General features: G+C 43.0%; 1 protein-coding gene across 1 annotated transcript; it reads left to right on the forward strand.

Moving 5' to 3' along the window:
* Positions 1-1,018: 1,018 nt before the first annotated feature.
* zfp36l1b (zinc finger protein 36, C3H type-like 1b) lies at positions 1,019-11,061 on the forward strand. Its single transcript, XM_017684683.2, has 2 exons — positions 1,019-1,101; positions 6,322-11,061. The coding sequence occupies exons 1-2, from the start codon at positions 1,051-1,053 to the stop codon at positions 7,276-7,278; spliced, it is 1,008 nt and encodes a 335-aa protein (XP_017540172.1). The 5' UTR covers positions 1,019-1,050; the 3' UTR covers positions 7,279-11,061.
* The last annotated feature ends 2,145 nt before the right edge of the window (positions 11,062-13,206 follow it).

Raw genomic sequence — 13,206 nt, forward strand, 5'->3', positions numbered from 1 at the left:
TAATCTGTAGAGCTACAGCTACTAGCTACATTTCATTAATCTGTAGAGCTACAGCTACTAGCTACATTTCATTAATCTGTAGCAGCTACAGCTACTAGCTACATTTCATTAATCTGTAGCAGCTACAGCTACTAGCTACATTTCATTAATCTGTAGAGCTACAGCTACTAGCTACATTTCATTAATCTGTAGAGCTACAGCTACTAGCTACATTTCATTAATCTGTAGAGCTACAGCTACTAGCTACATTTCATTAATCTGTAGAGCTACAGCTACTAGCTACATTTCATTAATCTGTAGAGCTACAGCTACTAGCTACATTTCATTAATCTGTAGCAGCTACAGCTACTAGCTACATTTCATTAATCTGTAGCAGCTACAGCTACTAGCTACATTTCATTAATCTGTAGCAGCTACAGCTACTAGCTACATTTCATTAATCTGTAGAGCTACAGCTACTAGCTACATTTCATTAATCTGTAGAGCTACAGCTACTAGCTACATTTCATTAATCTGTAGAGCTACAGCTACTAGCTACATTTCATTAATCTGTAGAGCTACAGCTACTAGCTACATTTCATTAATCTGTAGAGCTGCAGCTACTAGCTACATTTCATTAATCTGTAGAGCTACAGCTACTAGCTACATTTCATTAATCTGTAGCAGCTACAGCTACTAGCTACATTTCATTAATCTGTAGAGCTGCAGCTACTAGCTACATTTCATTAATCTGTAGAGCTACAGCTACTAGCTACATTTCATTAATCTGTAGGTTTTGCATCGCGAGCTCAGTGCGGATCTGCGCAGTGGCTCATTAGCGCGGTCTGTGTCCTGCACAGGGCTTTATTACCTGACCAGCTGACTGAACCGTGATTAGTGACCACAGCAGGCCTCAAAGCAGGGGTTGGTGAAGGGGGCGGGGTCACCACCGAATCTCAGCGCCAGTAAGCGCGGAAGCCCCGCCCCTCTACATTATAAGGAGGCAGGGCAGCGCAGGCCGCTCAGAAGGGGAGTTTAACACCAGCCCGAGCTCAGAGTCCACCAGCAAGGATGACCGCAGCTGTGGCCGCTCACTTCCTCGACGGCGAGGGACAGAATAAGGTACTGAACCTTTGAAGCCGATCCTGTTTAGTGGAGAAAGTCGGAACTGTCCTTTCCACCTTAAATGATGTCATTCTGGCGTCCGAGGAAAGTTGTTTTCTTCGAACTTTAACTGCTGCACCATTTAAGGTGGAACGGAAAGTTAGTAGAAGAAGCCAACTTTCCTCTGGCGGCAGTTAAGGTGGAGCTGACAGTCCGTGTCAAAGAGTTATGACGCGACTAAGTGCGTTGATCAATAATCATTGGTTACTGATCGATTACAACGTAGCAACTCCATTTTTCTCAGTTATTGGGCTGCTGGTCGGTGATCGGTGCTCCACTGAGGCTGTCTTGGCTCCCGTGCTTACTCAGCTCAGACTGAGCGCCTCGCATCAGCTCTTATTATAATGTGCTGAACTGAAGCTCCAGGCTGTATGAACGACCCCTCAGTGGCGATGAGGGGAGTGCAGTGAGATATTCGATGAAGTCGCACAGCCTTAAGATAAACAGCCCATGTGTCTGTGTTTGTGTGCAGTTGTTGATATTTGGGTTATAGCTGTTACACTGGACTCTGTAGTAAAGATCAGTGCAGTAATATGGAAGAGTACAGTAGTAATACTAGTGGTGACGGCGGTGTGAAGTGTACAGGAAACAGTAGACAGGGAAATTAAAGGAAGGTCTGTTTTTAAATAAAAATTTAAAAATGGTAACGGTATAAAGAAAACTAAGTGTTAAACGAAGTAGAAGTGTTTTCAGATAGCTTATTAAACTAGTGAGTAGATTAATGATGAATATTAATAAGTAAAGTTTTCCTCGTCCTTCATTCTGGGGATGTATAGTACAGTGAAGTACAGGGATGGCAAGGCTGGTTTATTTGTATAGCACTTTTCATGCACAGTGGCAGGTCAAAGTGCTTCACCTGAAGAACAGGAAGGATCTTGCAGGGATGGTTTCAATTTTTAAAAAGTTGCAAAAAATACAAAGAAGTGCGACTGTGATTTTACTCCCGTCATTTTCAGAGCCCTGCGGGAAGACGAGCTCCAGAAGTTACGGCTTTACCGCAGGATATCAGCCGTAACTGAGCGTGATCTTCCTTTGAATTGACCTCCACCTCTAAAGTTTTAACACCTCCAAATAGGCCGTGAAGCGTAGGAGAACGTTTAAATGTCTCCTCAATGAATTAAATCTAAAATTAAGTACATTGGATTAAAACAAAGGACGTAGGAGTTATAAAATCAGATTATAGCAGGTTCAGTGCAGTAAGAATATGGTACTTTTCAAAATTTCAAGCAAATATGATATTTGACATTGTACCGTGTTATTTGAGTCATTTAAATATTAAAAACTGTATGAAGAATATTTACCCAGCATCTTACGACAGAGTGCTCAGAAAACTGACCATATTACTGGCATTCTGTCAGCGTGGTGTGTTTGAGCGGTCAGTCCGTCTCTGACTTCCAAACCAAGATATGGAGAGACGGTCGGTTTGGTGGAGATGTTCATCATCAGATCAATAAGTAATCTTTGATCCTGATTGACCTCCATAATTACCTGAAATACTGCATCAGTGTTCACACCACAGGAGAAAAAAGCACAAATCGCTCGAGTCATGTAATCATGTGGTCAGTGGAGGGATACTCTCCTCTGTCAAGTGAGGAGCAGCTGCGTATCGGTTTAATCAGTGGAGCGTTAGCTTGTGTGAGCCCTGCTAGCGCTCTGGCTTTAACTGCATTGATTGTCGAGCTAAAGCAGAAGAAATGTAGACATGGACTGATTGATTTAAAGGGCTGATCTCTCAGCTGTACCCGAAACGCAGGCTGTAGTTATGTAAACTCAACTCACTCCGTCCTCAGCGCACACCTGGCCTGGAGCCTGGCGGCAGGTGTTGCTGCACCTTTCAACCTACTGGCTTTATCACAACCTGACCCTGGTGCTGGTGGTGGTGGGGGGTTAAAGTTTAAGGTCTACTAAAAGGTCTAACAGTCATTACTGCAATCAATCCCTTACTGTTAATCAATAAAGATGAAAGTATAAAACGCCGTAACAGTGAGTCACAAACCTCATAATGACCGTTACGCCCGACTCACTCGTACTGTGTTGACATGTCAGCACTTTCGGCAGAGCATCCCAGACACCACACTGAGGCCGCTGGGAAATATAAGCCATGAAAATCAGTTAAAATTACATTGAGAGCTGTACACTTAAAAATTATGATTTTTTTAAATGTAATTATGACAAAATACTCGTTGAACATTCCGTGCTGTGAACAGATTTCCTGGTTGGACGACTAATTGCCTAATTACAAATCTGAATGTTGAATCTCTAGATGATATTTTTACTGCGCAGAGTGGCTGAAGTGGCCCTTTACAGGAAGCAGTGTCTGTATAACGTTCTGGCTGCTCGGCTGCGCAGCTCAAACGCTGTGTGTGTGTGAAAGGCCAGCGTGGTCAAGCTGTAACCTTCACATTGCTGCGTTGCTCACGCCATGCAGAGGCAGCATGTGTGAATTAGGCCTTGAGGGTGAACACCTCCACATGCTCTGAGGAGGGGCTGCAGCATCCCTTCATTTCAGGATTGCAACTGGTAAAAAAGGAAAGTAAAAAACCTGGTGAAGTTGGTGATTTGAGCGCAGTGTAGATCGACGTGTGCAGCAGAACACCGTTTCACTGCATTCCGCTGATCTAGAACAGAGTGATGTGGACCACATCAGCGGTTTGATGTGTCAGGTGTGTATATGGTCATCTCTCGTCTCACTGTAGCGCTCTGTGGTGTGTTCTGTTTGTTATAAATTAGCAAAAAAGTCAACTGAAAAAGGGAAACCAATTTTGCATGACATCATCAGTTACATCAGATTTCAGCACGCCCAACTGAAAACACCTTCTCGCATCCCTGTTAGCTACATTAGCTTCTCCAGTGCCCCTCCTGTCCCTGGGGCAGTGCCCCTCCTGTCCCTGGGGCAGTGCCCCTCCTGTCCCTGGGGCAGTGCCCCTCCTGTCCCTGGGGCAGTGCCCCTCCTGTCCCTGGGGCAGTGCCCCTCCTGTCCCTGGGGCAGTGCCCCTCCTGTCCCTGGGGCAGTGCCCCTCCTGTCCCTGGGGCAGTGCCCCTCCTGTCCCTGGGGAGACATCTCGTTTCCAGCCTTTTTATTGTATTGCTTTGTTTTAAAACATTAGGTTTGTGCAAATATGTACTTTTTACATGGGGAAGCTTATTTAAGGTGCACAATTGGACGTTAAAATCACTGCTGTACCTCTGAGGGGACATTAACACTGTCTGTACCTTGATGAATGAAAAACGTCCCGCGTAGTTCCTTTATTTCTAACCGCGTAGCTCCGGTTCTGGAAAGGGAATGAAGATCACGGTGTTGGAGAGGCGGATAAAGCAGGTTGGAGTTTAGGGTCAGATACTGATTAATGCTGAGTAATTACATGTTTACTATGTTGTCTTGTTCTGTTTTGCACCGCATTGTTAGATCATTTGCGCTGAGTGACGGTTGTTTTCCTGCTTTAACACCAGAGGTGAATAATCAGCTGCACAGACTTTATCGCACGTTCTAAAGGACTCGTAGTCTGAGTTTTGAAATGGTGGTACTTTTAATTTTACTCATATTGCTGAGGGAAGACCCTGTCTGGACTAGCGGTCAACGATGATAATGATGATGATGATGATGATGATGATGATGATGATGAGGGAAGTCATCTACTTTTCCTCCGTTCCATTTTAGTCATAAATATTTAGTATCGGATTCATTCGTGGGTTTAATTTTGTTCTGTTGTGCTGGTTCAGCAGTTTCACTTTTGATCACTGAAGCTTTAGTTTAAGGCATAAACATTTAGAAACTGGGACTAAATCCTGGATTAACATTACAGATAAATATAACGTCTTAGTGTAGAGATATAAAAGCGGTAAAATCAATTAAATGCAGATTCCCTGCTCTCTGGAGTTCAACATGCACGTCATTTATTAGACTTGGTTGGCGATTATAAACAGTGCGGATGCATTTTTAGGCAAATATTTATGATTCCAGGCACCTCCAGGATAAGAGTTGAGGACTAACGGCTGAATGCCCTGTGTTACGGGTGATAGAGTGGAGGGTTAAGGACAGATTCTCTTCTGATCCAAACTAAGGCCATGTGATTTGGACAAATTGCTAGCAGTGTGATTGGACGGCTACATGTGATTGTGATAGGCCTTGTGATATAATAAAACGCACTGGTCCACGCTACGGGATAGTCAGGATAATCAGACCGATTCTACGGCCAGTTTGTCCTTGCCGATAATCTCAGAAGGTCTCCTGTTATCAGGGTGATCTTAGTGACCTTCCCACTCCAAATCATAAACGCTAAACCTGTTCAGTATTTACAGCTCCGTGTCCTGTAGTTTGGGGTGGACGCTGAGTTTCTGGAGTGAAACACGATGTTGACGTCATGCCTGGAAGTCCATCAACCTATGAGAGCCAAACTCACTGAGCTAACCACTTTTTCTGTCATGTTTATTTAGATCTAAATTCATTAAACAGCCTGAGATGTGGCAGTTTGTGAGAAACCCCCGCAAGCTTTTGAGCCGTTGGTCAGTGTGTAATCCGAGAGTGTGTTGTTTCAGCCCTGTGATGGACTGGCGACCTGTCCAGGGTGTTTCCTGCCCGCCACCGTCTGTGACCCAGGAGGATAAAACAGTTTAGATGATGAATGAATGAATGAATGAATGAATGAATGAATGTGTTTCATTCAGAACAGACTTTGATGACTAATGACAGTCAAGGACAAAACATCTCTCGTCTCTCACACGGTTCGGATTTTTAGAATGCTTTAGTGTTTGTGCGCATCTTCTTAAATTCTCCTAAAAAGGCTCTTCACATAACATGATGCTCATGTTTCACCAGCTCCTCATTTGAATTTTCCATTCCACCTTAAATTGTGCTTTAGTTACACAGAGGCGCCTTAAATGCAGTATAAATTTCAAACAGGAAGCTCTGAGTATGAAGCCATCGGTTCGTCTCCCATTAATTTACCTCAATAAATGCTCCTTAATCAGCAAACCCCTCATACGGGTGTTGGAGGTGTTTAATGCTCAGCTAATGAGCAGCACAGCAGAGCAGCTGTTGAATGCGTCACACTGGTTGCTCTAACACCGCTTTAGGTCTGACAGTTAACTGTTATCAGATGAAGGAAAAACCGCTTGGTGTACGGTGTCAGTAGGTGGCGCTCAGTTTCAATAATCTTCTCTCTTTTGCTTTTCTTTTAGAGCAGTAAAGTGCTGAGCTTCGGCGGTGAGCCCCAAGTGGACCCCCTGCCCTTCTCCTCCGCCATGGTTCCCCTGCTGGACAGGAAAGTAGGCGGAGCCTCAGCAATGGGACTTTATCAGCGCCGTCATTCTGTTTCCACTCCTGTCTCCAAATTCAGCCACAGCCAGCTCTCCTGCAGTCTCAGGATGGATCCGCTGGCCCTCCCGATCGGTGGGAACAACAAGGAGAACCGTTTCCGAGAGCGTTCATACTCTGAAAATGGGGAGCGGCTGAAACTAAGCTGCATCGCAGCCGGCCAGGTCAACTCCAGCCGCTACAAGACTGAGCTTTGCCGGCCGTTTGAAGAGAGCGGCTCGTGCAAGTATGGCGATAAGTGCCAGTTTGCTCATGGGCAGCACGAGCTACGCAGCCTGAGCCGCCACCCCAAGTACAAGACAGAGCTTTGTCGCACTTTTCACACCATTGGCTTCTGTCCGTATGGCCCGCGCTGCCACTTCATCCACAACGCAGAGGAACGGCGCGGACCTCCTCCTCCTCCACTCTCCAGCTTCAATAAATTAGAGCGTCCACGGCTCCAGCACAGCTGCAGCTTCGCCGGCTTCCCCAGCTCGGCCGGTTTCCCCCTCAGCCCCACCTCTCACACGCCCCCACCCTTGACCTCCAACGAAGACCTGACCGAGTGGCCCAGGAACCCCTTCACCGTCTCCAGCGAGGATTTTGGTGGTCTTTTTGGGCCTGGCTTAGCAAGACCTTTGGCCCTGGAGCTGCCCCCACCCTCGCCCACTATCCCCTCCTTCTTTAGGCCCTCAGAGTCCCCTCCAAGTACAGTGGACTCCCTCTCTGACCATGAGGGCTACCAGAGCAGCCTCGGCAGCCTCAGTGGATCAGAGTCTCCGGTGCTGGATTCCACCCGCAGACTCCCCATTTTCAGCAGGCTGTCAATTTCTGATGATTAGAGCAAGATTGGCTGTGTCTCAGATGACTCCCTCCTTACTATGTAGTGCACGATGGCCACTAAAAAGCCAAATGGTGCACTATGTACACTATAGACCCTGTAGTGCGCTGTATGTCCACCATAGTGCTCGTATAGAACACTGTATGTCCACTGTAGTGCCTGTTTAGTGCAGTGTCCTCTACAAAGCATGTGTAGTTCACTATGTCCACTATAGTGCCTGTATAGTGCACTATATTTCATTTTAGTGCCTTTATAATGGAATGTATGTCCTCTATAGTGCTCGTATAGTTCACTGTATCCTCTATAAAGCCTGTCTTGTTCACTATTCTACTGTAGAGCCCAAATAGTGCACTATATGTCCACTATAGTGCCAGTATAGAGAACTGCATGTCCACCATAGTGCCTGTGTAGTGCACCATGTCCTCTGCAAAGCCTGTGTAGTTCACTATTCCACTGTAAAGCCTGTATAGGGCAATAAATGTCCACTACAGTCTGCACAGTGCACTTCATGTATGCTGCAGAGCCCAAAGAGTGCACAATAAGTCAACTGTAGTGTCTATAGTGCACTTTATATACACTAAAGAGCCTGTGTAGTGCACTATATGCCCACGCTATGGCCTGTATAGTGAGTGAAGGAGAAATTTGAGATTTAGCCAAAGTTAGTGAAAGCAGAGAAAGAGTGATATCCTCCCTCCATCCTTCCCCTCCTCTCACAGAGTTGTTTACAGTAGAGAAGTGGACGGAGAAGTGCAGTGTTTTTATAGCCACTGATTCAAAAATTCCTGAATTCCCTCAGTTGCACCGATTACCACCTCACAGACCCAACAGTGCTCTCGTCCTCTAAAGGACAGTATGTAACTGAGGTTGCTACATATGTTAATATCAAAAGCTACTCACTCTTTTTTGATATGATCAGCCAAAATACAGAACTGCACTGCTCGTTAAAGGTTTTGGAGCAGCTGGATTTTCAAAATGGTCCTGTTTACTTTGTCGGTTTCACGTAGTGCAACATATTTAAATAGGAATATATTTAGATTTTGCCAAAATTAAGAAAAAAGCCAAAGGCCATGCCTATTTTATCATTGTGTCATGATGTCACCTCAAATCTTTCAGGTGTTTAAATCACATTTGCACCAACAATAACAGCAAGAAAATTCAAATAACAAAATTCTGTGTTAAAAAAATCTGATAATGCAAATTTCAGAATTTTCAGTTTTAAAGAAATCACAAAATTCAAATTCCAGAACTTCTGGTTTTAGAAAAATATGCAAATTTATATTTCAGAATTCCCAGCAATAGTAATTTTTAAAACTTCAAAGGTCTGCCTTTCAGAGGTTTGGAATGTTTATGATGTCAGGGTCCAAAAGTATAAGGAGATAATTTGTGCCCCAGTGTTGTAGCAGAGCTGTCCATCAGTGCTGACAGTTCACAGAAGAGCCTTGGGAGCGGTCAGCTTCCCCACATCACTGACCTCAGCTTCGTCACCGTTATTAACAACCCAAACAGTGACTGGCCAACACGCAAAGTGCCTGATTTTTGTGCTACGCTTATTTGTTCATAATTTAAAATAAGTGTAATGGTGCTACATCCACTGTCACCATGGTAACAGTCCCGAGAACATGTGACGCCATCTGCTAGACTTCAGCTCCTAAAGAGAGACGAGAAGTTCCAGTTCTGTTGATTCCTGCTTTATCGGCGTGTCAATTTCCTGCAATCAGTTGGGCTCAGCGCTCATTAATTCCACGTATTAGTGTTAATATCAGTACTACAGCATTTGTTATTATTGTGCATACATATATAATATTGTTGGAATGTCTCGCTCATCACTGCTTATTTAACTTATCAAAATGTATTTATTGCTGATTGTAAGCGTTTGTTTTTTTTTATTTATCTGAATAATGAAAGCAGAATATATTTTCTTTATGTTAAATTATGATCTTCCGTATTAATCATTAAGTTTGTAAAGACCTTTTTTAAGTTTCCACAGTTAATATATTATATTGCGACACATTGTTGAAATTTAATTTAAAGAAAAGTGCAAAATGTTTGTGTTTTATTTATTGTTCTCCTCCCTGGTGTTGGACTGCAGTTTCAGGTTGTGTCCAGATTGAATGATCGTGCAGAATGTCATCGCATTCCTGTAGCCGCGTGAACTGCAGTGTTTTGACTGGGAGCCTCAGAGCAGGGCTTGGCGATATGACACCATATAGTTATTGTGATAAATTATTGCACAGTATGCTTTTCTGGACATGCTGTGTGTATCTTCAGTACTTGTAGACACTGACCAACTGCATGATCCATTGGCAAAATTAGTTCATTTAACTGGATTTAGTGACAAATATTGAATGAAAATAACTGTGATCCCAGTTTTGGATAGTATTTAAGTTTTGGTCAAGCTGGTCAGATGTTTAAAAAATTGTTTGAAGTATCACAATATGATATTTTTGCCATGTCGCCCAGCTCTACCTCAAAGTGCACTTTTTTTTTTCCCTCATATTTGGCCAGAACAAATCACCATTATCCGTATTATCCCAATCACGCTTGAGTCCTCGGAGCTTTAACCAGCTGCAATTGGACGTTTGCGTCTAAATTAGACGTTTAATGAGGGAAATGCAGTAAACGTTCCTGTGTTTATTCCGAGGCAGTGCTTTTTTTGTGTCAGCTATTCAGGGGCCTTAATTCCGTAACTGCCTCATGTTTGATTTTTTTGACTCAGAGGTGATTCTGTTGTAATTTGTTTGTCTTCACATTTCGGACCAGCATGTTTACTGTACTCTTAACCCTCCTGTTATGTTTAAATGGGTCAGACTGACCTGATGCGTGTTTACTCATCTGAGAGTGGATTGAAAATATATTTTTCTTCATAAACACTGTCTTTAGCTCAGCTAGTATCAGTTTAATCAACATTTGGTGTAATCAAGTCTTTAATGTCTTGGAGATCATGCTGTACTTAGATAATTCACTCAGTTTTCAAGTAAAAAGAGAAATCTTAACTTTTTTCTGTACATCAGCAATAATTAGACATTCTTATTTAGACTTTTTCAACATTTTTTGGCGTATTTTCTGTCATTTTGTTGATTTAATATAAACGAAACGGCTCATGTTTTCAACTGAAATCACACTGAATGAGCTGTAAGTCCAGTCGAAAAATATTTCATAACAGGAAAAATATCTTAATCATTTATTTTTAAACTTCATCAATTTGACCACAACATAATAGGAGGGTTAAAAATATGATCTTTAGTAAGAAAATGGTTCTATATAGAACTAATAGTTCTATGCTTAAAGGGTTCTGTGCATCGTGAAATCAATCTTCAGATTGATGGAGAATGTGCTGTATTTGGTTCCATATAGCACCTAAAAGGGTTCTGTGGTCATGTCATCAACCTTGTATATAGTCGCAGAACCCTGGTTAGTGCTATATAGAACCCTTTTTGAAACGGCTCCACCGTTTAACATCAATAACACCATATACCACACGTTCTCCTTCAATCTGAAAGACCATTTTACCATGTAAGGAACCACTTAAGCATGTAAATGGTTCTATATTGAGCTCATGGTACCATTGTCTTTACTAAAAAACCCTTGAAGAACCGTGTTTGTGTACCATAGCATTCCAAGTGAGATTGGAATAAACTCTGAAGTTATCAGGATTGTAACTGTTTAACTGAACGCGTCACTATTTTAGCCACAGCTCACTACAACAATCCATACTGTTGGTTTTGTAACAATGCACATTACAGTCTTATACTAATAAAATATATATATATATTTCCAGAATGAATGGACCTTGTTCTGTGTTTTTTTCTGAGGATCTGACATCAGCTCAGCACATGTCCATCTAAAAATAAGGCCTGTTTGTGCTGATGTGCTGCAGTTTTGCCTCCAGATGCTCTTCAGGCGCTAGTTATATTTGGCCAGGCTTAAAAGCTCGCTGATACACTCATTACTTAAAGGACAAGTCCACCCGTGTCTCAAAATCCCCCCATAACTCAGTGTGTGAGGTGTAAACGGAGCGATTCAGAAACGGTTCAGACGTCTTTACAGTGGTGGTGATGGGAACCAGGCGTCGCCATGAGAACAACACAGATATAGACACTTTATTTACCATCCAGAACCACCAGAGAACCTACACGAGTCTTCTGAGCTTATCTGGAATGTTGATGATGGAAAACAGTGGAAAATCTGGAATAATGAGTTTTCTTTGGGGACTATTTTGCCGCACAGCGCCCTGCATGTCTCCCTCCACCATGAATAGATTCATTTTCAAAATCATAAGTGTCTCAGACATCATGACCGTTTCATGTAATAACTTCCTGTACGTTCGCTTTTAGAGGTGGACGTCTGGTTCCTATCTAGTTTCTCTAGAACAGCTTTTCACACCAAACCACTCTGAACAACTATGTTTACATCTATTTCTGCGTTTAATTTTGCAGAAGATTTGGTGGAATTCTCTTTTAAGGAGTCCACACATTTACATACAGCTGCCTTTTCAGCTTACAGTGGTTTAGCCCCGCCCACTCACACTGAGGTTATAAGAAGTGTTTTTTGAATAAGGCGTAATGCAGAGCAACCAATGAGAGCAGAGCTCATTCGGTTAATCAATCAGCCTTTATTTCAACTTGGAGTACATTAGTGTGGCCCTTATTAATAATGCAGCCAAGCCTGATACAAAAACAGGGATTGGAAAGAGTAAAATTAAAATTTGTGATAGTGGAAGTATATCAAAATAAAACAAGACAAAAATATTATAAAAACAGTTTATAAGACATATGAAGGTCTAGGACACTTTAAGACAAATCAGGACAAATAAAACTATTAGAGTACATGATGACAACAAAAAAGAAAATGGAAACAATAACAAGAGAGTAACCGTAATTATACATAGTGAATTAAGAATTTAAAAGTAAGAACAAACTATTGTGACGGATAAAGAGAGGTGGAAACAGTCATGTAGAAATGAATTATGACATTAATAAGCAGACCGCAGGAAAGACAGTGAAAAGCAGGGGAATTAAGGTAGGGACCCTTTAACGGTGCATTTCCTCATTTTCTCTCAGGCCTGAAAGTGGAGCAGATCTGGTCTCAGCCATTGCAACACATGTAGAAAAAGCAGCTGGGCTTAAACTGTTTTCCAGGAAAACAGCTCAAAGACAGGAAATCAAACTCTGGCGCTGTTCTCCAGCCTCGGGCAGCCGAGTTCAGACCCCACTCCTGCCTTTTACACCAACGCTCCTCATCTGCTCTCTCACACTGCAGCACAGATCACAAACACTCCGAATCCCACGGCCTGGAGTCCGATCAGTCACTATCGCTTCATATCTAGTTCAAAAACTGCAGTCGCGGCACTTTCGCGTTCAGCGTTCTCAGCCGTCTGACTGAGCCGTGCTAAGCCTAGCAGTCCGCTGGCTGCGTGGACATCAGAGAGGAATTTCAGCCTGTTGCGTTTTCCACCAAGTCACGTCTCCGTTTATTTATTTCCATTCTCTTAATGTCCATTCAGTGCTGTGGAGGTTCTGTAGGTAAACACAGTCGTACCAGGAACGGGTTTGCACCTGTATGACCAGACGTGTTTAACATTTTTTTACATTTTACATTTACGGCATTTGGCTGACGCTCTGATCCAGAGGGACTTACAATTTGATCATTTTACACAGGGAGGTGAAGGTGGTGTTGGGAGTCTTGCCCAAGGACTCTTATTGGTATAGTGTAGGGTGTTTGCCCAGGTGGGCACTGAACCCCAGTCTACAGCGCAGAAGGCAGAGGAGTTACCCACTACACTAACCAACCACTTTAACCAATACTCTCTTCAAAATCGCAGATTGAGATCAGGAGGGAGATGGCACCAAGCATGGCATTAAAGCGAGAGCTCAGCAAAAACGAATTCCCCTAACCAGCCAAAATGTGTTTGCTACTTAATCTTAGCACC

This window comes from Pygocentrus nattereri, chromosome 4 (assembly GCF_015220715.1).
Source record: "Pygocentrus nattereri isolate fPygNat1 chromosome 4, fPygNat1.pri, whole genome shotgun sequence".
Classification (NCBI taxonomy): domain Eukaryota; kingdom Metazoa; phylum Chordata; class Actinopteri; order Characiformes; family Serrasalmidae; genus Pygocentrus; species Pygocentrus nattereri.